General features: G+C 47.6%; 1 protein-coding gene across 1 annotated transcript in view; it reads left to right on the forward strand.

Moving 5' to 3' along the window:
• Positions 1 to 25929, forward strand: part of Colec12 (collectin sub-family member 12) — a 169538-nt gene extending 143609 nt beyond the window's left edge. The window contains exons 6-12 of the mRNA XM_005373148.2: positions 2132 to 2230; positions 2906 to 3952; positions 13537 to 14025; positions 14782 to 14918; positions 16021 to 16130; positions 24036 to 24181; positions 25240 to 25929. Of these exons, the coding sequence (XP_005373205.2) occupies positions 2132 to 2230; positions 2906 to 3952; positions 13537 to 14025; positions 14782 to 14918; positions 16021 to 16130; positions 24036 to 24181; positions 25240 to 25259 (2048 nt within the window). The 3' untranslated portion in view covers positions 25260 to 25929. The remainder of the gene's footprint in view (positions 1 to 2131; positions 2231 to 2905; positions 3953 to 13536; positions 14026 to 14781; positions 14919 to 16020; positions 16131 to 24035; positions 24182 to 25239) is intronic.
• The last annotated feature ends 620 nt before the right edge of the window (positions 25930 to 26549 follow it).

Raw genomic sequence — 26549 nt, forward strand, 5'->3', positions numbered from 1 at the left:
GCACGTGCCTGTAATTCCAGCGCTCGCGAGGCGGAAGCAGGAGGGATGTCATGAGTTCAAAGCCAGCTTGAACTACATAGTGAGACCTTGTCTCAAAAAATAAAACAAAAACTAAATACAGTTTCCAGCTTACAATGGTTCCGCTTAGGATTTTTAAATTTTGTGATGGTGTGAAAGCAGGATACATTCAGTAGAAACTGCTTCGAATTTTGAATTTTGCTCTTTCCCTGGCCTAGCAATAGGTAAGGGTATCCTCTTCTGCGATGCGGGGTGGAGCAGCTCCCACTCAGGCTGTGGTCCCTGGGACAAACCGCCTCACTCCGCAGTGCGCTGCGTGGCTGAACTGTGATGCTCTGTAGCTTACGCAGCTTCCGGGCATTTTCCACTTCCGGTATTTCCAACCTGGGATGGACTTATTAGGACAGCAGCCTATCTTACGTCGCGCAGCATCTGTACAGATAGCCCGAACTAAAGACCACAACCACAGCGCAGCGAGACCTGTGTGGGGATGGGCGCTCGCCTAGCAGATTCTGCGAGACGGCTCGGCAATGGGTCCCCCAGGCAGCTGAGCCCTGAAGGACAAGACAGACTTAAATCAGTGCAGAAGCACGAAGCAGGTGCGAGGCGGAGAGAAGACACATGGAGAGGCTGTCGGGGAGAGAGCACTTGAGTGATGGCGGCCAGACCACAGGCGCTCCAGGGAAGGCGTGCTGAGCTGCTCCTGGGGCACTCTGGCATCCACGGGGCTGGGTAAGGCTGGGTCAGGCTGGCTCGTGGGAGCACTTCTGCCAGAGGAGTCAAGAGAACCTTCCCAAACGCTCATGCGTGGGTAGAACTCTTGATGAATAGTACACACTGGATTAGTCAGCCTGCAATTAGTACACAAAACTGCTTTGTGCTTTTCTAAAGTCAGTGATTAAAGAGAAGCTTGTTGATGCCAAGGATTGCCATAAGCTGAGCATAGTGGCACATGCATACTGTCCCATCTACTTGGGAGGCTGAGGCAGGAGGACCACTCAAGATTAGGAGCTTGGGGCAATCTGGGCAGTACAGTGATACCCTGTCTCATAGAAACATTGATTAATAAACTAATTAAAGAGAAAGACAGGCTTGATCCAAAGTTTCCAGAAGTTGGAGCCCGTGGGAGTCACTTCTGGAGAAATACCCTCTTTTTAGACATTTTAGAACCAAACTTGAACTCATAGCCACAGAGAATGGCTGCCTTCTGAGAAGAAGAGAGAAGTGAATCTTGTATTTAATACCGCATGTGCTGGGCTGTCTTGTTGTTCAGTCAAGGAAATGCAAACCATGAAACAGAAAGTCATGTTGGTAAACCATTATTTGGAAACACCGCTTCGACATCTATGTGAGAACTGACAAAATACAGATTTGATCATCACTAAGGAAAACTGGATTGGGGGCCTCAGTGGTAGAACTCGTGACAGGGAGCGCTAGGCACCCTTGACTTTGGTCCCTTCTTGGGGTACTTTGTGTACAGACATGAGGTAGGGACCCTTTGGCCATGGAATACCCTTCTAGGTAAGTGAGTCCCACCTACTAGGAATTCTAGTTAAGCTAGTGAGTGATGAAAGTTTGTAAATGTTCACAGCATTTCTATACCACCTCCATGTATAGAAATTAACAAATACTATAGATTGAGGATTTCTTTAATACATAAAAATTTTAATTTAGTCGAACAATTTTTAAAGCTCCCAAGGCATTACGGAATCATAAGAACTGTCAAGAGTCTACACCTTCTGGTGAAGTAAATTATACTATTGGGCTTTGTGACAAGTAAGTTATTTCTTTTTCTAAGGACTAACTTTTCCTTATATTTTATTACTATTTTTCTTTTTTTGAGACAGGGACTCACTGTAGTTTAGACTGGCTTTGAACTCACTATGTAGCCCAGGCTGGCCTCGAACTCACAGCAGTCCTCCTGTCTCAGTCCCCTAAGTGCTGGGATTACAGGCGTGCACCATCACACCCGGCTCCCCGTATTTTATTTTAATTTATACCTTTTGTTTCAATCTGTTTCCTTTGTTCTGTGATGAAATGATTTGCTGTTTTGAAACTGAAAAATCAAATATGAGCTGGTACGTGGGCTAATGCTTTGTTTTCCAAATCTTAGTTGTAGAGAAAATGGACAATGTGACAGGTGGCATGGAGACATCTCGGCAAACCTATGATGACAAGCTCACAGCAGTGGAAAGTGACCTGAAGAAATTAGGTAACTGCTGAGAGGAGTCATTGAGTCATACCTCCTAATTCTGTATAAATGCCGCCCGCTTTTAGACTGACATTGCTGTGAACTTCCATTTACACAGGAAAACATTCAGTTTTGGCATTGTGTGTTGAGTCTTCATGATTTAGTTCAATGACTTTCAAACTGTAAAGCAAATGACCAGTCTTGGAGAATCCTGCCCCCAAAACTCTAAATGCAAATAAAAGCCAAGCATAGTGGCATAGACCTATAATTCTAGCACCCTGGGGAGGCTGAGGCAAGAAGATTGTAAATTCAAGTTGTGAAATAAAAAAATAAAAAGGGTTGGGATGTAGCTAAGCATGAAGGTTTGGATTCAACCCCCAGTACCAATGAGCATACAAAGAAATGGGAGGATGGATGGAGCTTAGTACCAGGGCACTGGGTTTCATCCTTGGTCCGAAAAACACTACAAGTACCCCCTACTAAAGGCTCTTTGATAAAATACTCAATACATTCCTATTTAAGATACTTTTATATGCATGGCGTTGTAGAATTTACAAAATAGAAGATCACAGACTCTTCTATTCCTTGGTTTTGGGATTCGAAATGTAGTGCGTACCGGTCAGGTATCTCTGGGCTCTTTGACCTTATCAGAACAGCTCTCCATTCTACCAGTCTAACAAACATTTCCTATTCCAGGGGACCAAACTGGGAAGAAAGCCATCAGCACCAATTCAGAACTCTCCACATTCAGATCAGATATTCTAGATCTTCGCCAACAACTTCGTGAGATTACAGAAAAAACCACCAAGAACAAAGATACGCTGGAGAAGCTGCAGGCGGGTGGGGATGCTCTGGTAGACAGGCAGAGCCAACTGAAAGAAACTCTGGAGAATAATTCTTTCCTCATCACCACTGTAAACAAGACCCTCCAGGCATATAATGGCTATGTCACGAATCTGCAGCAAGATACCAGCGTGCTCCAGAGCAATCTGCAGAACCAGATGTACTCCCATAACGTGGTCATCATGAACCTCAACAACCTGAACCTGACCCAGATGCAGCAGAGGAACCTCATCACCAACCTGCAGCGATCAGTGGATGACACCAGCCAGGCCATCCAGCGCATCAAGAATGACTTCCAGAACCTGCAGCAGGTTTTCCTTCAAGCCAAGAAGGACACCGACTGGCTGAAGGAGAAAGTACAGAGCTTGCAGACCCTGGCTGCCAACAATTCTGCCTTGGCCAAAGCCAACAACGACACCCTGGAGGATATGAACAGCCAGCTCAGCTCATTCACAGGTCAGATGGACAATATCACCACCATCTCACAAGCCAACGAGCAGAGCCTGAAGGACCTTCAGGACTTGCACAAGGATGCGGAGAACAGAACAGCCATCAAATTCAGCCAGCTGGAGGAGCGCTTCCAGCTCTTCGAGATGGATATTGTGAACATCATTAGCAACATCAGCTACACAGCCCACCACCTGCGGACGCTGACCAGCAATCTGAATGAAGTCAGGACCACTTGCACAGATACCCTAACCAGGCACACAGATGACCTGACCTCCTTGAATAATACACTGGCCAACATCCGTTTGGATTCTGTTTCTCTCAGGATGCAACAAGACATGATGAGGTCAAGGTTAGACACTGAGGTAGCCAACTTGTCAGTGATCATGGAAGAAATGAAACTGGTGGATTCCAAGCATGGTCAGCTTATCAAGAACTTTACCATACTGCAAGGTATGTGCAAGTCCTGAGTTTTGTAGATCTGATATTCTATCCTCACTTTCATTCAATTTGTTGTGTGTATTTTCAGTGGAGTTTTTAATCTCCTGGATTTGTTTGGATCTGTTTCATTGATCCCATTGCTTTGATTATGTTGGGCAGTCATAGTTTCTATCATTTTCCTGAGTTCCTCTACTTTTTAAAATCTGTGTCTGCTTTAATGTTGTTCATTTTGATCATTTCTTTTGGCATCTTAGAGATTTTTTTCTATAGCCTCTTCCATTTGTTTGTTTTTCACTTCTGCTGCTATCATTTCAGAAAATTCCAGTTACTGGTTTCTGATTTCCTGTCTTTGTGCTCTGGACTTGTCCTGTGTGGGCTGGGCATTTAGGGTTGTATTTTGCTTCTTTGTCTTGTCATTTTTTTATTTTTTACTTTTTGTTTTCTTTTCTGTGTGGATGCTTGTGGATTTATGTTAGATAAGCTTTATCCCTGGTATTGAGGTTTCCCTAGGAAATGTCTGTTTCTCAGGCTATCTTCTAGATGTAGGTGTTTCTTGGCTTTTGTATCTATCCCAAGAACCTACCTTCCCAATATATTAAGAGTGTAAAGTTGCTATCTATTTGACTCAGGGCCCATTCCTTTGGTACTGGAGTATGGTGATGGTAATGACCCCTTGCCATAGCAGTGTCATACAGGGGAGAAAAGCTGATTATAACAGGTATGACATTCCCGTTAAAGTAGTGCAGTCAGCAGTAATGCTAGACTCAAACACAGCTTAGCTACTGACAAACTGTGGTAACTATCAGCCTGATATCTTCAACCATAGGAGCAAGTTCTATTTTTATACAGTCTAATCCAGCTTGTACCAGGAACTTATATACAATGACTTTCCACTTACTGGAGTGATTTTACCTTGTGGTGTGTGGGGGGGTTAAGAGGGATAGGGGGTAGAACGGAGAGATGAATGAGGTTAAACATAGTAGGAGCAGGGTTGGAGGGTAAAGGGTGGTCTTCCAAGTTTTGTGTGATTGTAGGACACAGGAGGAAGGGTTGGAGGAGAAGGCCTAGGAGTATTGATGTGAACCGTGAGGAGAAGAGACAGTGTTTCATGATAAAATCAAGTGAAATAGTTGACAAAAGGGAGGAAGAGTAGAAGTAAACCAGAAGAAAGGTTAGAGATCTAAGTCGTGAAAGAAAGAGAACAAAAAAAACAGAACACCAGAGAACAAAAATAACTACACAGAGAGAGGGACAGAGAGAGACAGAGAGAGAAAATGAAGAAACAAAGTTTTAGAAAGAAAAGCAAAACAGGACACAATAGAACAAGGAAGGAAAGAAGAGGGCGGCCCTACCACCCCCTGCGTCTGTTCGCGTGTCTTTGTGCCCACGCGCTACGCTGGGTCCCCTGACTTACCAACTGCTGGCTTATGTTGTTACTGCTGCTTTGGACTTTCCCAGGCCGCTAGGCCGAACTTCCCATTGTGTGCGCCCCAGCCAGGGCCCCACTGTCCACCTGTGTCACCGGCGGTCTTGCCAGCCCGGCCAGTCCCTGTGGATGGAGGGAGGAGTCACCATCCGTCTCTCCAGCCTGCCAGGTCCTCTGGATGAAGGGAGGGGTCACTTGGTGATCTCGCAGGCCGGCCCAGGGCTTCCAGGTGGAGGGTTCCTCACAGGCCTGCTGGGGTCCTCTCAAGTTCTATATTTTGTATTCGTTATTTCTGTGCAACAAATTACTCTAGAACTTGGCCATTTAAAACTGTAAATGTTTGTCTTCTCATTGTTTGTGAAGACCTGGGATTTCGAGGTGACTTAGCAGGTTGGTTCCCGCTCGGTGACTCTTGTGAGGTCGGAGACTGCTGGCCGGGCTGGAGCACTCTGAAAGCCCGGCCCTGCCTCTCACTTGGCGCTTGGCACAAGGCCTCACCGCCTTCCCGTGTGAAATTGCTTGTGTGTTATCAGAGCAGGGCAGCTGGCTTCCCCAGAGCAAGTGACCTGAGGGGGCGGGACAGAAGCCACAGGCTCTTTTAGGCTCACACCTCAGAAGTCCCACACCGCCGCTGCCAGCGTAGCCTGTTCTTTAGAAATCAGTCCCTAGGTTCAGGCCACCCTTAGGGGGCACATCTTGGAAAGGGGGGGTAAGTAAAGATGATCCATTGCTTATTCATGAATGAAAGGTTGGTAATGTGCATTTTCTCATTACCTGCGCCATTTCAATCCCATTACTGAGGGAGCGCCTCTGAAAGTAAGGTTACCTCTCTTAGGTGACAGAGCTACTAGTAAGGGATGATTAGTTCCAAATGTCCTTGACAGAGGGATGGTCGGCCGTCACAGTAACTGCCAGGCCAAAGGACAGAACTGATGTGATTTGCATATAACATCTGGGTTTTATTCTACACCAGGTCGTCCATATAAATTAAAAGAGCTTGACTTAGATTACATCTGCTTTTGAAGAGTTGCAGCCACTATATATTAACAATATTTTCTAGTCATAAACTATGGCCACAGATCTTGGTACATCCCCACTGGCTTGAACCCCCAGGGGCATGCTTATGACTGTCCCATCAGGTGGCCAAGATGGGACAGTCACTCGTGTACTGCCGGTAGCACAAGCTGGCATGAGCATAACACATTCAAGTCAGCGCTGCCCTGCAGTGAGACATGTAGGTGACAGCCCGTCGTGAACATGTTAAGATGAAGGTACAATATAGAAGATGCTGAGCTCAGCTATCTGGGGTGTCCAAAGAAGCCCTTTGGAGGCTTAAAATCAAGAGAATCTCCAGGCATCAAAAGACAGAATACAAGCCAGTACAGACTTGGGTCTCAAAAAGAGGGATAAAAATAAAAGTAGATTCTACCTGCTGTGTGAATGAGGAACTTGTCTTCAGGCATGAGAAAGACTCGAGATTATAAAAGGGTAATTTGTGAGGTTTCGGGAAATTTACGCTCAGCAAAATGAGTTCTCTAAGAAGACAGCAGGTGATGCTATGCAGCGTCCTCACACTGGCAGAGCGCTTAGGGTGACTGGATTAAACCGCATGTCTGGATTTCACTGAGGCATTGGCGGTGACACCCTTAAGAACAAGGTGGAGAAGTAGGTGCTGGATGTCAGTTTGTACAGCCTAAAATAACACCCAGTCGTCGTCTCCCAGTTCCTGTGGGCGAGGAGTGCAGGCACGGTTGAGTGGGTCCTCTGCTTGGGGTCTCGCCAAGCTGCAGGTCTGTTGAGGGACTGCGGTTGCAGCAGAAGCTCACCTGAGGATAGATGATCCTGGAGGCAGGTCCAGGTGGCAGACAGCGGGACCCTGTTTAGCAGCTTAGTCTGTGACCAGCATGAGGACATAGATGGCTCAATAATCTACTACTTCTGTGACACAAAACCATACAACCTGATAAATGCTATTCATATTCAAAATGATCAGGGGCTGGGGATTTAGCTCAGCAGCAAAGCGCCTGCCTGGCAAGCGCAAGGTCGTGAGTTCGGTTCCCGGTACCGGAGAAAAACCAAAAAAAAAAAAAAAAAAAAAAACAAAACAAAATGATCCAAGAGGCAAACCACACAGATACACAACAGTGGATAGCCAGGCTTCCAGGATGTGAACAGGAAGAGCCATACAGGACAGGGGTTTTGGTTGGCTAGAAGCAATTAAATGTGGCTTCCAGGGGAGCTAATGGGATCTTCTCCTCTGAAAATATGACAGCCAAAATGAGGGCGCTGTCTTCCTCTCCCCCTCTCTTCAGTAGTCCTGGAAGGTCGTATTTCCGGGGGGCGAGGGGATTTCCAGAGGAACCTTTGAGTACAGTGGTAGCTGGTTTAAGAATTTCGTTTGCTTTATGGTTTGGGGGAAGATGGCTGCATCTCTGCTTGTGAGGGGAAGATGGCCATGGTCATATTTGTCACTCAATGCAGAGTTTGCAAATGGAGACAAAATGTTGCTGCTTTTGTTTCGAACCCAGCTGTTCGCAAACAGAAGAGTTCGTGAGCTGAGGTATTCCTTAACATGGTCTGTGAGAGTTCCCCAAGATGAGCAAACATTTCCAACAAGTTGATAAACGAGTGATGTCTTGCAGTGTGAACAGTAGGGCATGCCGATGTCACGTGATCACAAGCAGTTCTTCTCTCTCCCCCTCTCACTGTCTCGCTGTTTTGATATACAAATGCTTTGGGTTACAAGTGGAAGGAATTATTCTCACGAACCACGGTTTTCCTGTATATTATTAAGCAGTCATTCTCAATGCTGGGAAAAGGCTGGCTCCAGGTGCAAGGGTGGAGGCAGGTTCCAGTCAGAGCTGGGAGCTGTGGGCGCTGCGGAATGGGACAGTAACACCTGGATGGGGAAAGCGGGCCTCTTACTCAAGGGGAGGTTGGAGGTGGAGTCTGGGGCAGCCCTGCCCTCACCTGGTGGCATGGCCACCGGGCCAGGCTCCCTGGCCATGATCTTATGGAGAGGAGGAGCCCACAGGCTGCATACCCACGCCCACTCAGCCCAGCTTGTTAGATGCCCAGCACACTGGAACTTTGTACCTAGCGTGTCCAGATCCAAAAGAGGCACACGTGCGCTGGAGAGGTTGGAGGTGGTGTGGACGGAAATTGGAAACAGGGTGTGGGGTTGGTGTCCTGCTACTGGATTGGCTGGGAGAGTGAGGAAAGCCGAGGATGGAAAGTTCTTATTGGGAGCTGCAAGACAGGTGGTCCAGACCAGGTGTAGAGAGAGGGCCTCACTGGGACATCCAGGAGATGTCTGTTAGAAGGCAGTTTCTTGGAAACAGCCCAGGACTCAGTTTCAGAAGAATACTTCCTTTTGCACGCATTCCCCCATGTTGCATTAATCCCTGGCCTGGTTGTTCACTGCACCTTCCAGGAGTTGATCTGAGACCAGCAGGACATAGAGGACCCACAGGTGTCCCAAGGGAACCGGTACCAGGGAAGACCCCATCCCTGCGCAGCTGCGGCCCTAACTCCTTTCTCCTTCCGCACCTGCACAGCCTTGGCCCTGAGCAGGAAAAGTGGATCCAGCAGGAGGGCTTAACACGGGCTTATGTGGGCCTTCCTCCAGGAGACCCAGAATACTCTGAGGCTTTCCAGGAAGTTGTTGATGACTTGCATTTAATAAGATCCTGTACTTACAGTTCAGTCACCTAAGGCGTTTGTCTCATTAGAAAGTGGATGCTGTCAGGGTGTGGTGGTGTATGCCTGGATCCCAGCATTCTGGGAGGCTGAGGCAGAAAGACTGCAAATTTAAGCCCAGCCTGGGCAACTCAGTTAAGACCTTGTCTCAAAATGAAGAATAAGGCGAAGGCATAAGGTTTAGTGGACATGATAAAATCTCTGGAATTAGACTTAGGCTCCGGCACCAAGCTGCCTCATCTGTGTTGTGAACCTTCTGGCTTTGAGGACTCAGTAAGATGATATAAAATATAGTGTGCAGTGTCTAGCATGGGGTTGGGATAATACCCAGGTGTGGACAAGGTCAGCTCCTAGGAAAGATTTCCCTTCTGGGCAATGGTGTAGCTCAGTAATAGAGCTCTTGCCTGGTGAGCTCAAGGTCCTGGGCTCAATCTCCAGTACTGCAGGGGAAAAAACAAAAGAGAATTTCCCTTCCGTTGTAGCTGCAGCCAATACATTGTGATGGAGAACAAAACAGCTTTGAATGCACAAGGAATAAAATTGTACGGATGGGGGTAAGGTTCATTTAGATCCAATAGCCCTTCCTGCTGGCTTCTGGTGTCCCAGCCCTGGAGAGGAATCGGATGCGGGGGCTGCCAAGGCTGGTTTTCTCCAGACCACATTCGTGGAGTGTCTGTGGTATGCTGATCACTCTAAGCACTTGAGTGAAATGTTTGCTTTCATTATTGCATCTCTTTAAACTGGGAATTCCTAGCATTCCTCACTTGCAGGGGAGAAAACTGAGGCACAAGGAGCCCGAGTAACTTATCCAAGATCAAACAGCTAGTAAATGGCAGCCAGTGCCGGTTCCAGCAGGGTATCCTAGCGCCCTGTGCTGACCTAAAACAGGTTTGGGGAGGCTGAGGATGGAGAGTTTGTTTGCAGAAGTGCAGTCAGTTACGGGTTGACATTTGAGCTGAAGCTTAGAGGTGCATCCTCAGGCTGGAAGGACAGGGGACGATGCAAAGTGCAAGGCAGATTGAACAGGTGGACATGAGTCCACTTCCCCAAGTAGGACTGCGTGCCTGGAGCCATCAAGAGCAACAAGCAGAGGGCACAGAAGTCCACTGTGACCAGTAGGTGAGAAGCGGTGCTCTGACTGTCCCCTCCTCTGGGCGAAATACAACGGGGACCCTCTGTGGCTTTCCAGAAGCTCACTCTTACAAGCTTGAGGTCAAGAATCAAATTATTCTTCCCAACAGTTGCCAAATAATGTCTATTAACATTTCTAAAATATGTACATTCCTTTTTCTTGTGCACTTTCTGGGTTACGATAGTTTATTTCTGGATGTCCCCCACAGGCCTGTGTGTTAAAGGGTTGGTCCTTCGCTTAATGTTCTTGGCAAGTCTTCAGGTCACTGGGAATGTGCCTCAAAGGGAACTTCAGGTCACTGGGCTCTTCCTCTTTTACTTTTGCGTCCCAGCCATGAGGTAGACTATTTTCTCCACCATGTGCTCCTGGCCTTGATGTTCTGCTCCATCCTAGGCCCAAAGCGGTGAAACCAGTTGGGCATGGACTAAACCTCTAAGACTGTGAGCCAAAATAAGCTTTCTTCTCTTTTAAAGGTGATGATCTCAGGTATTTTTCTACAGTAAAGGAAAGCTAACACATAGGTGTTCAATAAATGTTTGTAGTTGCAGAGTACATTTTTAAATAAGAAAACGGCATTTGATGATAGCAATGAACTTTTTCTGCTTTTTCTCTCTTCTTCCACCCTTACCACTCCACTGGAGGTTCTTAATGTCAAGTTGCCAAGACTGTGGATGGCAGTAATAATTAAAGTGGTTTCTCTACTTTCTGTCGGAAAACACATTTGAAACTTGTCCCGGGGTGGGACAGAGGGCTGTGCACTTTTCAAGGCCTGCAGTTTGACTGCCAAAGCAGAAAAGGCAGAGTGTTGAAGTCTTCCATTGCATTTGAACTGCTTGAGCATTGAGGTTTTCAGGGATCCTGAAGTTCTGGAGGCTGGGGACCATGCGGTGGAGATTTTGCTGGCACTGCAAATACAGGGCTGCTCCGAGTCCTGGTGTTGTTTTTGAACATTTCTGGAGCTTGTGGCTATTTTACCAGCCACATGGGGACCCGAGCAGTTGAGACTCACAAGCCAGAAAGCCACCCACCAGGCTGTGACACTAGTTACAGTTTCAGCCAGTGTGAAAGCTAGTGTCAGATGTGCCTCTGCCAGGGCCGTCACATGTACCCGCACATGTGGTGCTGCTTTTTCTTCTCTGAATTCAAGTTGTTACTGCACAGGCTCATAAATAGTCTGTCATTTCACTCAGAGGGCGTGAGACACTAAGGATGGCTTCTATTTTATTTCATTTTATTTTTGTTTCAGCAGCTGCCCAGTAAAAGATTCAAGTAAGACCTAAGACCCTAAGATCATCCAGATGGTAGTGATACCAGCACCCCAGGACCTAGAGGAAAAAATTCTCTGGCATGAACAGTCTACTTTGCGTGAGGACCCAGTGCTGACTTTTAAATTGATTTTAGTTTTTCTTCTCAATCATAAAAAAAAGCAATAGCCAATTCCTTGCCACGTAAAAAGTATAGAAGAGAATCTATTTTCATGTAACCCAGCTTCTGAGAGTGGAGGACCCTTCCTGCAGGGTTTCTCAGGCTATGAATGAAGCCATCACAATAACTGTGAGCATGCCAGTTTATCTGCCACCATGAATATTAGCCTTTATCCTATTAAGAAAGACATTGATCCCACTTATGATGGATACTTGTAAGCTTCATTTGAAAAAAAAAAATCTTCATCCTAATCCAACTGAGAAATCCATCACAAGTAGGATTTTGGATTTTTACCAAAGGCAAAAGCTTGCATCTTCTCCGAGTATCTACTCCCTTCCATCACAAGATCTGGAAATCAGTATCTGCTGGTGTTTTGTGCTGACTTTGGGCGGCTCTTAACCACATCCATAATTTTCCCATGGTTCAAGCTGGTGGAAAATCTTAAAAGTTTTCTGCTTCCATAGAAAGAGTAAGCATGGGCCTCTTTCGTTATTCACACAGAACTGTGAAGTCTCGGCAGCTGTAAGATCCTGGAGAGTAGAATATGTTGAGACTGTTATCTTCTTAGCTGTATTTATGCCAACATCAGAAGACCTGAATTCATGTCCCAGCTCTACTACTAGACTGTGATTGTCCTGGTCCTATTTTCCAGGGTGTATCTGTTCGTAGTAGCTAAGTAATCTTGAACAAATAGCTGGGCATCTTTAGCTTATGTCATCTGTGCTATGGGACCCCCATGTCACACACGAATGCGGGTGACGTATCCGAGTGAAGGTTACAGTGCAGACTCTGGGTGTCGAATACAGGTATGAAGTCCCCTGTAGCCCTCTGCCTGGCAAACTCAGGAACACAGTCCTGTGTGAAGGGAGCTGCTTGAGGGCATTTTTCCTCTTGCCTATTGTCTCTTTTTGTAGTAGACTAAACCCAGCCCAGAAAGTGTGAGTGTGGGCCCCTGTCTACAGTGGGTGGGAAGGTCCGTCCCATCCCTCTGAGCTGGGCAGTGGGGTGAGGCTCAGCCCTAAGGACGACACTGGTAGAGGGGACAGGAATGCAGGGCGGGATGTGACAGGAAAAGCCAGGGCTTAGCTGCAGTGAGGGAATGAACAGATCAGTACCCCCCACCCTCTCACTGACGTGTTTGGTCCGTTTCAGCTGTGTCCCCCCCACACCCTGCATGGTGTTTGTCACGTAGCAGATCGTTAGCATTTGTCAAATCTGTGAAAAAGAAAGGAAATCAGTACAGGGGAATCCTGTACTGCTTTTCTGCTGGTGACAACTCTGTTGCCGCGGTCTACGTGGAGCACATCAGTGGAGCCCTGGAAAGCTTTGCACCATTCAGATCCATTCTGAATGCCTGGAGGGGGAGGGGTGAGTGTGTTAGAGACGGAACACACACACATACACACACACACACACACACACAGTGTTGATTTGCTCAGGCTGCTGTAAAAAAGTACCAGAGTGGAAGGTTTTAACAACTGAAACATATTTCCTCCCCATTTTGGAAGCTGGAGGTCTGAGATCAAGGTTTTGACCGGGTTGGATTCTTCCAAGGCCCCGTCCTTGGCTTGCACATCGGCTTCTCCCTGTGTCATTTGTCCTCGCTGTGTGTGCGTCTGTGTCCTGATCTCTTCTTAGAGGGACACCTATTGAATTAGGGTCCACCCCAATGACTTTATTTTAACTGAATTACAGTCACCGTAAGGACTTGGGGTGAGGATTCAGCATATGAATTTGGGAAGAAATAATCCAGCCCATAATAATAGCCCCAAAGCAGTATGGTAAATAAGCATCCCAGAATGTATATTTGATGCTAGATTTAAGTTGGAGATTGTATAAGAAAAATAAATACTTTACATGCTATCGTTCACAACAGACTTGGTGTTCATATCATTTTCTTTTTTGTGTGTTTAGGTCCTCCTGGCCCCCGAGGTCCGAAAGGCGACAGAGGATCTCAGGGTCCCCCTGGTCCAACTGGCAACAAAGGACAGAAAGGAGAAAAGGGGGAGCCTGGGCCCCCCGGCCCTGCCGGTGAGAGAGGCCCAGTTGGACCAGTCGGGCCCCCTGGAGAGCGCGGCAGCAAAGGCTCCAAAGGCTCACAGGGCCCCAAAGGCTCCCGTGGGTCCCCTGGGAAGCCAGGCCCTCAGGGCCCCAGTGGGGACCCAGGCCCCCCGGGGCCAGCAGGCAAGGACGGACTCCCTGGCCCTCCGGGCCCACCTGGCTTCCAGGGACTGCAGGGCACCGTGGGGGAGCCGGGGGTGCCTGGACCACGAGGACCGCCAGGCTTGCCGGGGGTGCCAGGCATGCCAGGACCCAAGGGCCCCCCTGGTCCTCCGGGGCCATCAGGGGCAGTGGCACCCCTGGCTCTGCAGAACGAGCCAACCCCGGTACCGGAGGCCAACGGTAAGTCTGAGCCCCTTTTCCAGGGGCCGGTGGGTGGGCCGTGTGTGCTCATGGATGCACCCCCAGGCCCCAGCCCCTCCTTCTCTCCAAACACAAGCAGGGTCCCCAGCGCTGATTTGTCTGAAGGAGTCGGCGCTCAGGAGCCGGACACACATCAGACCCTTCTTCGTGACAGCCTGTGGCCCGCCACCCCGAACCATCCCCCTCCTCGACCTGGGGACAGGGCAGCGCCTAGGGCAACTCCATCGGCACACAGATAAACTTTCTGTGCTGGTGCCAAGGTGTTGTGGTGCCTTCTAGTCCCTGGAGAATTAAACCTTCGGCAAAACAGACCAGTTAACAGCCCAGCCTGTGACCCACCCTGTTTCCGCTCCATTTCCTCCTGTGAGCCTGGGTTTGGTTCTGGGTCCTTACAGCCAGCTGTGCCTAGGTTCCGGAAGCTCCCAGCCTGACGGTGACCATCTGTGCCTGCCCTGCTTTCCGTTGTTGTTATTTCTGTCCCTCTGAAGATTAATCCGGGTACAGAGGAACGAAGATGCAGTCACAGGCTTTTCCAGATTACAGGGTTCTCCCCGGGTGCTCCGTGGTAGTATCTATAAACATTAGCTCAGCCTCTGCCCAGGGACACAGGACACAGGATGCTCCTGGCGTGCAGATGGCGTAGGGCTGCAGCTTTGGCCTCTCAAACGTAGCTGAGAAAAGGCGTAGTGCTTTCTGTATTTTTCAAACCAGTGCTTTAAACCTTTGCATTCCTAGGCTGTCCGCCCCACTGGAAGAACTTCACAGACCAATGCTACTATTTTTCGGTGGAGAAAGAGACTTTTGAGGATGCAAAACTTTTCTGTGAAGAGAAGTCTGCACATCTCGTTTTCATAAACACAAGAGAGGAACAGGTATGGCTGCTGCATACTTGGTCGGGGAAAACTATAATTTCGGCATAGCTTACATCTGGAAATTGCGTGCTTGCTAGGGAGTCAAAGCTAGCGAGAACTCATGGTCACATAGACATGGAAAGCTACACTCGCTGCAGTGTGGAGAAGTGGGCTTTCCAGGCAAAGGAGCACGCATGGCCCTGCCTGGGAGTCTAGCCTTGGGCTTCGCCTTGCAGACTGGTGCTTCTGGGGCCGGGAATTGGGTGGCTCCTCTTGGTGGCTGTCAGGAGAGTCAGAGTGCAGGAGGCTGCCAGTGGCGCCTATGGAGGAGGAGGAGGAGGAGGGCGGCGCAGGAGCAGGGTAGGGGTGGGAGCAGACACATGGCCCCAGAGGCAGGAGAAAGAGCAGAGAAAAAGCTGACAAGGCAGGGCCGACGTGTGACAGTGACAATGATCCCTTACCAGCCCCTGCCCTGTTCGAGGCCTTTTCTTCCTTAAGCCTGACAACCTAGGTCCTATAATCCCCATTTTACAGATAAGAAACACCGAGGTCCAGCAAAGTTTAAGACACTAAGTCACAGGAAAAGTAAATGCAGAGCTGAGCCTGGAGTCCAGTCAGCAGCAATACCAATGTTCTGTTGATGCCTCCCTGTTCCAGGGGCCTCTTCCCTTTCCCCTAAGCGTCTCCAGCAGACACAACCGTGACATACATTTTCCCACAGCAGCGGACGGGAGTGAGCACCCACTCTCGGGGCAGCTTCTGGGCTCAAGCCCAGCTCAGCCGCTTGTCATCTCTGGAACATGGGGCGTGCACGCAAAGCCCGGGGGAAGGGCCCGTGATGCCACAGCACTGGAACTCGGGAGCCCGGGGAGTCCGCGAGCTGTCCGGGTGATTTGGAGAGAGAATCACTTCGGTATCCCATGTAAACGTGTGAGAGGAAGAAACACTAGTGCCTCCAAGGGGTGCCAAGTAAAACAAGAGCTGTAAGAAGGACAGCGAGAGTCCTGCGTACATTCTGACAAACATCGCTTTCGACGGGCCCTTTGCCCAAATGTTTTTTGAAAAATTCCTTTGGGCAGCTCTTCCCATTGAGAGTAACACACCGCGCTGCTTTGTTTTTCAGCAATGGATAAAAAAGCAGGTAGTGGGGAGAGACAGCCACTGGATCGGCCTCACCGACTCGCAGCAGGAGAACGAGTGGAAGTGGCTGGACGGGACGCCCGCAGAGTACAAGTGAGTGCGCGCACCCCGCTGGGCCAGGCGCAGGCGCACGCGGTCCGGTCCGCCCGCCCGTTCTTCCTTCCTGGTTTCCTGTCCTAGACCTCCCTGTCAAGTGCCCGTTCCTGGCACCAGTTGCGTATTTCCACTGGGGAAACGCTGGTTGAGAATCGATGTGCTATTAGGTAGGGTTTTCCTCTTTCCTTTTCATGGGGTCAGTTTTTCTTCATTTCTAAGATAAAAATCAGGAGGCGCATAGAACCGCACAGGCACAAAGCTCGTATGACCGCAGGCACATTCAGCGTTCACCCCAGGCGTGTTTCTGAGGACAGAGCATGCCCTCCGGGAGGGCACCCTCGGTGGCCCTGGCCTTGCTCAGTCTTTGGCCAGAGAGAGATGATAGACAAGTTCCCGGCTCTCCTGTACGCGGGGAGTTCACGCACCCCAAACTGCACCGCGGGATAACCTTCCTAAGGCTGGAAGAGGTCCGGGTGTGGCGCACGCAGAGCCTGCAGAGCACCTGCCGCCCAGGGCTGCCGGCTGCTCCCTCCTATCCCAAGGCACTGAAGCCGATGAAATTCTACCAGTTTGGGCTTTACCTGTCTTTTCTCCAGCCTTCTTCTCCTGCACAAGAAATGTGCAACATACGGAACCAGATAAAGCAGCACTTTGAAAAGTCCACCTTGGAGAACCTTTGGTTTGCTAGAGACAGAAGCCACACCCCTCAGAGGTTCCACGAGGCAGGACAGTGAGGCCGTCACAGTCCCGGGAGTGCCTTTGGCTGTTCCATCCCTGGAGGGGAGAAAAATGAAGCTGTTTTAGATCTAAGACGTCCTGGTTTCTGAGACACAGACAGTTGAAGAGAAGCTTGGGTTAGAAGAGATGGAAAGGTCACAAACCATCTTTAAAAGTCTGCGTGAGGGTAGACGGGTGCCTTTGTACTTTGAAAATCCTCCACGTGCAGAACATGATCAGAGGGTTGAGGTAGAAACCAGAATAAAGCCATCTCTCGTTTTTTGAAATCTCCAGTACTGGGGATAGAACCCAAGGCCTTTGCAGTGAGCTGCATGCCCAACCTTTTTTCTTTCTTTCTTTCTTTCTTTCTTTCTTTCTTTCTTTCTTTCTTTCTTTCTTTCTTTCTTTCTTCTTTCTGCTTGCTTGCTTGCTTGCTTGCTTTTTTCTTGCTTGGTTGCTTGCTTGCTTTTACCAGGAATCAAACTTAGGACCTTGTGCTTGCCAGGCAGGTGCTGTGCCACTGAGCTATATCCCTGGCCTTCTTTTTTTTTTTTTAATTTTGTTTGTGTTTTTGGTCTTTTTGAGACAGTGCCTCACTATGCAGTTCAGGCTGATCTTGAGCTCACTTTGTAGCCCAGGCTGGTCTCGAAGTTGCAGTGATCCTCCTGCCTCAGCCTCCCAAGTGCTGGGATTACAGGCGTGGGCCATCCCGCCCAGCTCTTTTTATTTTTTAAGACAGAGTCTCCCTAAATTGCCCAAGTAGAACTCAAACTTATGACCTTCCTGCCTCAGCCTCTCAAGTGCTAGTATTACTGATCTGCACCACCACACCCAGTAATCCATCTCTTAAAAAAAAAAAAAAAAAAAAAACAGCAAAGTATTGAGGTGAAATATTTGAAGACTTTGGGTCTGTTCCAGGTGAGCCTCAGGCTGCCCCAAGGACAGTTTCTGGTACCTCTGGCACTCGGGAATTGCAGAGCTCTGAGGAGAGCACCACACAGCACAAGGAGGTGCTGCGGGAGGCCTAGGAGAGTTGCGGATGTTGGCACCAATCACAGGAGCCCTGGAGGGCAGAAGATGGGAATGGGAGGCGGGGATTAATACAGGAGAAACAAACCTATTTCTGAGACCGTCAAGAGAGCCAGACATTTTTTTCTTAAGGAATTGAGGGGAGCTAAAAAAAATCCATTTCCTCTGCTTTTCTCACTGCCATGAGGAGGTCTGGCTTAGACTAAGAAATTCCGGGGGCTGGGGATTTAGCTCAGCGGCAAAAAGCGCCTGCCTGCAAGCGCAAGGTCGTGAGTTCGATTCCCGGTACCGGAGAAAACCCAAAAAAAAAAAAAAAAAAAAAAACAGACTAAGAAATTCCACTGCAAGCCTTCCTCTAAAATAAACTGGACCGGCCCATGTGAAGTGGATGGAGCTGGAACATTACTGTCTTCAGCAGCTCTGCTAGGTGAAACTTTGCTCCTTTTGCTTGGGATCCAGCAAGAATTCTGTGATTGGGGAGAAAATGCGAGCATCGGTCCCCGCCCCCAAGGAGATTACCCTCCCAAACCCTGACTGGGAACTCATCCCCAGCCCAGCCAGACCGTGCACCTCATTTCCACCCAGAGGGTTCCATCCATGTATAAATGTGCAGGTCAGATTCTAAGAGCAAGAAGAAATTGGGCAGGTATGTACCAGGCCTCAGAGTTGAAGGCTCATTTGACTTGAACATGTATGTAATCATCACTGCGCACACCAGAGAGAGCCGTGCAGTCAGGGCGGGGCTGGGTACTAGGCTGCGAGACCTCTGTGAGGCCGTGGATAAGTGGAATTCGAAGCAAGTGAGTGTGTCAGGATTTTGAAAGTTACATGTGATGTGTATGTCTATATGTAGCATTTAGTATGGGACTTTGCACATGAGAGATTCTTAAGAAATCTCACCTGCAAGCCCTGGTAGTGTTACTAGTATTGTCATAGTCACAACTATTACCACAGTGGAATACGACTATCTAGAATTTACACACAGTATTGTACCATCACACGGCTGAGGTGCAACCACAGTTCCCACTCAAGTCTCAAAACAGCTTTGTGAAGAAGACAAGAACATTCCCTGTCGTGTCCTGGGAATGGAGACCAGGCTTCCAGTGCTCGGCAGTCTCCCACCAGTATAATCTGCCCAAATACTTCTCCATCTGCTCAGGCCCATCTGTACGTTGTTTCTGAGGCCTCTAAGCACTGACCCGTCCACCTCCTTTTCTCCTACTGCCAGCCATGATTTCTGAGCTAGCAATCATAAGAGACTAGTATGAACAATGATATGCCAACAGACCCGATAACCTAGGACGGATACCTTTCTAGAAACATACAACCTACCAAGACTGAGCTAAGAAGAAAGAGACAGCCTACACAAGCCAGTAACAAGTAAGGAGACTGAAGAAGTCAGCAAAACCCTCTCAACAAAGAAAAACCCAGACCAGAAGCCTTCTCAGCTGAATTTATGAAACATTCAAATGAGGATTAATACCAGTCCTCTTAAACTCTCCCCCAAACCGTCAGTCAGTGACCTGGGCACCATCCCAGACCTTGCCTGAGCCACGGAAGAATTCAGTGCCAGCTTTCCTCTTAGCCTGTGCCCCCAGCACACGCGGCCCTTTTGAAATTGCTTAAGGGCTTTGTCGTTACTGTTAAATTGGAACCGGGATAAACAGCTCTCTCCTGTGCCTTTCAACCTCACAGTTATTTATGCAAAGCCTGGTTGATAAGGAATAAGCAGACAAAAAGCAGCAGCAACATGGAACAGGTACCAGGGGCTAAGAGCACGCCCAGACCCAAACAAGGTTTATTTCCCACGGAAGGCACAGCCTGGCTGGCCGCACTCGCCCCGCTGCTGCCCTGGGGCAGGACAGGACCGGCATGGGGAAGGCAGGCTGCATGGCTTGAGACGGTGCTGGGGCCAGGTCCCCATACCGGTGCAGCTTCGGCCCGGAGACGGGAGGTCATGAGACCGCTGAGACTTGAGTCTGCTGATAGAGGACATAGTTTTTAAACATGACCTACCAGCTAGTCTGGGCATTAAAAACATATAGTCTTCTCCAAGAAAAGACAGCTGCTCATCCTGCATTCACACACACACTTGTTATTTTTCACATGTGACCGCAGACCTGTGACAACTCCATTCCTGCCAGCAGCAGCCTTTGATGACAGATTTAGGTCAGTTTAGGGTCCTGTGACGACTGTCACTGAATGATCCTGGAGCAGCGGCTCTGCCGGCCTGCAGGGCATTTTTGAGGGGTGGGGCAGCAGTGTGAGTGAGAGGTGTTCTTCTGTTTACATAGAAAAGGCTGATTTCCAAGACCAGGTCTCAAGGAAGGGGATGTTCCAAGCCCAAATATGGACAGAGCAGAGACCATGGCTTCAAAGAGTTATCCATAGAACAAGGAGATGGAAAATTCAATAGGGACATAGTAGTCTCAATCAGTTAACTTAACTAATTAATATTCTGGAACTTTTCACTCAACAACTGCAAATATGCATTTTTGTCAAGTACATATAGTACATTCACCAAGACAGACTATATACTGGGCCATAAAGCAAATCTCAGTAAGCTTATATAAAGTATGTTCCCTGGCCAAAAATAAATAGAAATTAATAACAGGATACTACTGTAACATCCTAAGTATTTGGAAATGAGGTAATAAATCATGGATCAAAGAAGAAACCATAAAAAAAAATCTGAAAATGAAAAACATGTCAGAAATTTACGGGGTGCAGCTAAAACGGTGCTTAGAGGGACATTTATAGCCTTAAAGTACATGTATTAGAAATAATTTCTAGCCGGGGATACAGCTTAGTGGCCTAAGCGCCTGCCTGGCAAGTGCAAGGTCCTGAGTTCGATTTCTGGTACAAAAAAAATAATAGTAATTTCTAAAGGTTGAAAATCAGTGATCTAAGCTTCCATTATACAACGGTAGGAAAAAGACGAGCAGATTAATGCCTGAGCAGAAAGTGCACGTGTAAGGCCCTGGGTTCAGTCCTGAGCATCCCACCTGCATGTGCACACACAGAGTCACAATTAAGCAGGAGGAAAGAAACAGAGCAGGAAGCAGTGAAATAGAACTGGTGAGACAAAGCACATTAACCCAAGCTTGGACTTGGAATAAATGTGGGGGTATTGTTTGGCAGGCTGTCACCACTGATAGATTCCCCTGCGCTGGGCAAAACCCGCTGCATGAAGGAGGCTGGCCCTGCCCACTTGCTCAGGGCAGTAAGGCCTCTCTCACCCACCCTGCTCACGGTTGCCCTCTCAGATCAGCAGAGAGGTGACGTCTTTCTGAGGGGTTCCCAGAGCACACTCGCGTTTCCTGTCTTCCTCCTGTGCACAGATGACGTCTGATAGGAATATGCTGTCAAGTTTTGAGCAAGAGCCCAACAGCCTTTATCTTTATATCACACAGATAAAGCATGGGTTGCTCTTCTGTCTCTGCAGATGGCTCCATGTCGTGTCACTCATTGTGTTTTTATAGTACACAGCCTCGGAACAGAAAGGACTTCAGTGTCCTCTAGTTCGATAACCACCCAGCTGGCCCACATGTCACGTTTCCACCCCCGTGGCCTGCAATCGGGCCCTGGGAGAAGAATCTTCCACAACACAAACACTGTAGTGGGAGAACATCCTGCTGCGGAGGAACATTTCTCACCACTATCATTTTCCTGTTTTGAGGCCAAGCCCTGTGAGCAGATGCTTCCCAGCCATGTTTAGCCTCGGTCAGTCTTACGGTGGATGAGGAAATGTGTGTACTAGGTTGTGAATCTGAAAGAAGCTAGCCCCAAGGTTGAGAGCTTCCACTGGGATCACCCCAAGTCCTGGGGTGCTCCACACCCACTAGCTGCTGTGCTTGCACATTTACAGCTCACGGGAGCTCTCAGTCTGGTGTTTCCAGGGCTCCTGGTGTACTTAGAAGTGCATATGACACTAACTCGTCATTAAGCAGATAGTCTTTTCTGTAGACAACTGTTCATGCGGCCTGTTGTGTTCTTGTGTGATGAGCATTCAGGCAGAGGTTTTGCCACATCACTCCCTGGGATTTTAGCTTTTCCAGAGAGATGCTTGGAGCCCTAGGTGTTCGGTCTGCAGGAAGAAGTCACTCTGTGGCTGGCCTTGGGGTACCCCACATCCCGCCCCCACAAAACTGCATTCCATTTGTAGTCCTAAGGAAGGCTTTGAGGACTGTAGGTGAAGGATTCCTGTGCATGGACGACCAAATGGAGAAGGGTGACAAAGATTATCTCTCTTCTTATCACTTAGTTATCTTCTAGTTCGTAAATTGCTTTTATCTCCTTCATTTAAAATGACTTTAAGGGAAATGCATGTTCTAAATCCAAAGAAGCCATATCTCCACAGTGTGCTGGTTAACAGAGAAAGTAAGATTATCAAAAGTCCCATCATTACACATTCAGGAGTCACAGATCTCAAATTCTGTAAACAAAACTGGAATGGATTCCTCCCCATCACTGGCAGAAATGAACAGAAAGGACATTAAAAAGATCCGACCTTTCAGACATCTCTGACATTTCCAGGTGTGACCAGCAGATTGGACAGGAATGGACAAGACCGCAAACGTGAAAGCCAACCGCGTTTCCTTCCAGCTTCATCCCCGTCTGGCATCTCTAGTCTGGGATTCTGAATGCCTCTGTGTTGCCTGTTATTTAAGTCCATGAGAGCTCTGCTCCCTGTACGGTGTCACCGTCCCTGGGTCGTACCCGGCACACAGGGGTCGCACAGCACAGACCTGCGGTGTGTGAGTGAGGGACTGTCTCTCATTCGCCCTTCTCAGTGTCATCCCGCTTTTACTCTGACCACTTGATGGTTTCCTCCGTGGTGCATGTGTTGCTGTGTTTTTCTTTTGAGACAGGAGATGTTCATGCATTGTTTTTTTCTAAACTAAAACCTCACCATTCAGGTTTAATGGCAGGGTTGGTGCTTTGCAATAAAGAAGTAGGCTTTGGATTGCAGTTTGAGCACTCCTCTCTAAAAGGTTCGCCGTCACTGCTTAGACCGCCTTTCCATCATCAGTTATTTTCTAATAATTTTTCTAATGACTTTCTGAATAATTGAGGCCACGATTTATTTGAAGCCCCTAAATGCACATCTGGAGTTGGAGGTGTTAATTTTGCCTTGCTTCCCCACTGTACCCTGTGCCTTCCCACTGCCCTCTGGTTTTGCCGCTCTTACTGTCAGAAGGTGCAGGGCACCGTGAACTCTTCCCCAGGGGCTCTGAGAGCTCCTGGCTGATGGGGTACAAGTCACCGTTATCGGGAGGTGCCTCCTCCTGCACATGCTCTCCCAGACCCTCGAGAGGCCAGCTTGTCTCCTTAAGCAGAAACCACAAGCTTCTCTGCATGAACCTGCATCCTGAGCAGGAGTTCACCTTCAAGAATGGCGTCCAGAGCACATCTAATTTATTGCACAGAAATAGATTCAAGAACCGTAAACTCTGGCAAGTGCTGCTTTGAGCAGCAGCATCCAAGTTAATAAGCCTCAAGTGAACTCATCCTAAAGAGAGCTTGTTTGTAAGGGTCTCTGCCCCAGCAAAAGCAGTGCAATGTATTAGTCATTTTCAGTAAGATTAAATTACTAATTTTTTTTTTGAAGTGTTGAGCCATCTGTATCTTAGCCAGGCAACCCTTGCTAGTTATTTATAATTGTAGGTTTTTTTTAAAATGTGGATCAAGGGTCTCTCCCTTCGTATTCCTGATGGTTTGCTATATTAGAGACAAGATAGCACAATGTATAAGGATATCTCTAGGTTCTCACAAAAGTGCGTGGAGACGTGTGAGATGTCCTCATAGTGCACGTATATTTATGTACAACTATACACACGCCTGTGCCCAGAAGTCAGCAGTCTGGGACACATTAGAAAGTCACTCCTCTAACTGGCTGCAAAAACGACCCCCGGGCATGGTGGTGAGGACAGTAAGTTACTTGACCGTGGCCGAGACAGCAAGCCTGCACGGCTAGGCTGCATTTCCCCACAAACAGCTGCTTCTTATTCTGAATAAGAGTTTTAAACAGTACGTTTTCATTCCAGGACAAATGATATGCTTCAGTTTTGATGTGTACATTCCTCTGCTTTTCGTGAGTAAAGGAAACCTTGACATTACTGTGTAAATAACACTCCGTTTCTGTTTTGTTAAAAGAAACTGGAAAGCTGGACAGCCAGATAACTGGGGTCACGGCCACGGGCCTGGGGAAGACTGTGCTGGGCTGATTTACGCTGGGCAGTGGAACGACTTCCAGTGCGAAGACATCAACAACTTCATTTGCGAGAAAGACAGGGAGACAGGTAGGCCCTCGATACTGCCACCAAGAAAAAAAGGAGCCGCAGAGGTTGTGTCCTGCGGCGGGGATAGCTGGGAGGACCAGTGTCTTCTTCCTGGGCTGTTATGAGTAGTTATTTTAATAAATGTGCCAAACATACAGGAAGTACTCAATAAATGTTGGCCTAACTGTTCAGGTCAACAACTTAGCTAATTGTTCTTGAAGATGTGGTACCCAATGTTACACCTTTTGCATGGGTATCTACAATAAGCTAGATGTTGTACTAGTAAAGGAAGAACATTGTCTGTGCCCTTTATAAGCTCAGAAGAGGCCTTTGGAGATTTTCTTGACTTCAAAAGATGATCAGAACGTTCACTGAATGCACAACTCCTTCATCAGAAGTAGATTTGAAGTTAAAAGTTTGTAGGGGATGGAAGAAATGGAAAACAAATGCTTATGGGTCCTGGGTTTCTTTTGGGGGGTGATGAAAATCTTTTCTAAGATTAGATGTTATTGGCATCACTTTGTGAATATACTAAAAAGAAGTGAATTAAACCCTTTAAATGGGTGAATTGTATGGTTTGAGAGTTATATTTCAATAAAGCTGCTACTTTTTTTAAAAGATAGTGTTAAACAAAACATACTTTGCTCAAATCATTCCTATAAGTAACTGAGGGACAAGTTACTAATATACCCACTCAACAGACAGTCACCAAGCACTTTCCATGTGTCTGTCACACGTTGGTCCAGAACACAAAAGGAGCTCACAGTCTGGTTAGCTGAGGGCAGAAACGTGGAAATCTATACAACACTATGACAGAGGGTGGCGTGTAACCCAGACGTCATCTGTGTGCCTTGTTTGGCCATTTGGGATTAATTCAGGGATTAGTCTTACCCAGAATAATCCTTGAAAGTGAAATTTAGCTTGTACTTAATTCGAACGAGAACTTTAGACATTTCTTTGAGAAAGTAAACACTGTTGAATGATGGGTTTCATTCCTAAAGATTTTTTCTTCTTTTTTGAATTGTGCATTAACTTCATTCTTCAAGCAAAACTAACACCAGTTTTTATCTCTGTTTTAGAGCTATCACTGGCATTGTAATGGACCATGATGGGATGACATGAACAAATATTCTGACAGTTTCTCCAGGGTAAAGGATACTCCCCGTGGACTGCACCAACTTCTCACCAGACGGGGGGAAGGCACTGAAAAACAATTACTGAAAATAATTGATGGCTGCTGTTCGTTTGCCATTACCCAAGAACTTGGGAACCAATACGTTCCCCCAGTGTGACATGTTGATTTTCAGTGTGCAGATGGACTGAATCACATCGATTTTTCTCAGCCAATAACTGTGCAATTACACAAATGATATCTTCCAAAGTATGAAATGCTCTAGTCGGAAAAAGACCACCATTGGTTGCTGAGCTTTGGGAAGAAAAATATACACTGTGTGAACAGTACCTTAACATTTCTAAAATCCCGAATATAGGAAACTATGCAGATACACAGATATATAGGCCAACTCTTAGTAATATGAAATATACTTAAAGAGCTTTTAAAACTTTGTATTTTTGTACAAAATATTTGCCTTTTACAATTTTCCTTTTTTTTTTTTTTTTTTGTCATTTTACCAATGTAATACATGGCGCCAAAGAAAAACAATAATGGTACTAATAAAATCTCATAGGGTTTCTTGTCAGATTTAGTTCGACCCAGTGGCAAAGAATTTTTTCGGTTGTGGGAATAAATACATGCGTGTTATATATATTTTAATGGACCGTTTCCTGAGGAATGAATGGCTTGAGCTGCCTGGAGATATCCTTGCAGATTTTGGTGGTGGAGAGCCCAGACATGGCTTGAGCCATCACCAGTGACCACCCCGATGCGTACCCGGTCACTGGGAGGAAGTGGTTAACCCCGGATGTGCTCTTGCTCCACGGTGGTGTGGCGGGGTCAGCTGGGGAAGCAGAGTCCCTGACTCTGGCGGGCTAGAGGGGCCGTTTTCTGGCTGCTGCATGAACAGCCTGAGACCCACACAGAGCAAATACTGTCAGGGGAGTCTGGCAACACATTGGCTAAAGGCAGGAATGCTGGAAAGATGGGAGCCGGCTATATGCTACTTAGAAAGTTTGTTTTTCTTAAATCACATTCCAAAAACACCTCCAAGGCACGTGCACAGTGAAATTCAGAAACAAGCTTCCAGCCGTGGTGTTGAATTTTGACGAAGAACCTTTCGTCTAAGCCCATCTTCCTGCCACTCCTTGACTTGCTGCTGCAAAGTCCAAGATCAGGAGTGCTGAGATGAGCGCTGAATTTAACCGGAGCTCACAGGTAAGACTCCATCCTTTCCCGCTCCCGGGTCTGCCCAGGCGGTGCTGCTACCCCACC

Source organism: Chinchilla lanigera, unplaced genomic scaffold (genome assembly GCF_000276665.1).
Source record: "Chinchilla lanigera isolate Chin_1 unplaced genomic scaffold, ChiLan1.0 scaffold00001, whole genome shotgun sequence".
In the NCBI taxonomy this organism is placed as follows: Eukaryota; Metazoa; Chordata; class Mammalia; order Rodentia; family Chinchillidae; genus Chinchilla; species Chinchilla lanigera.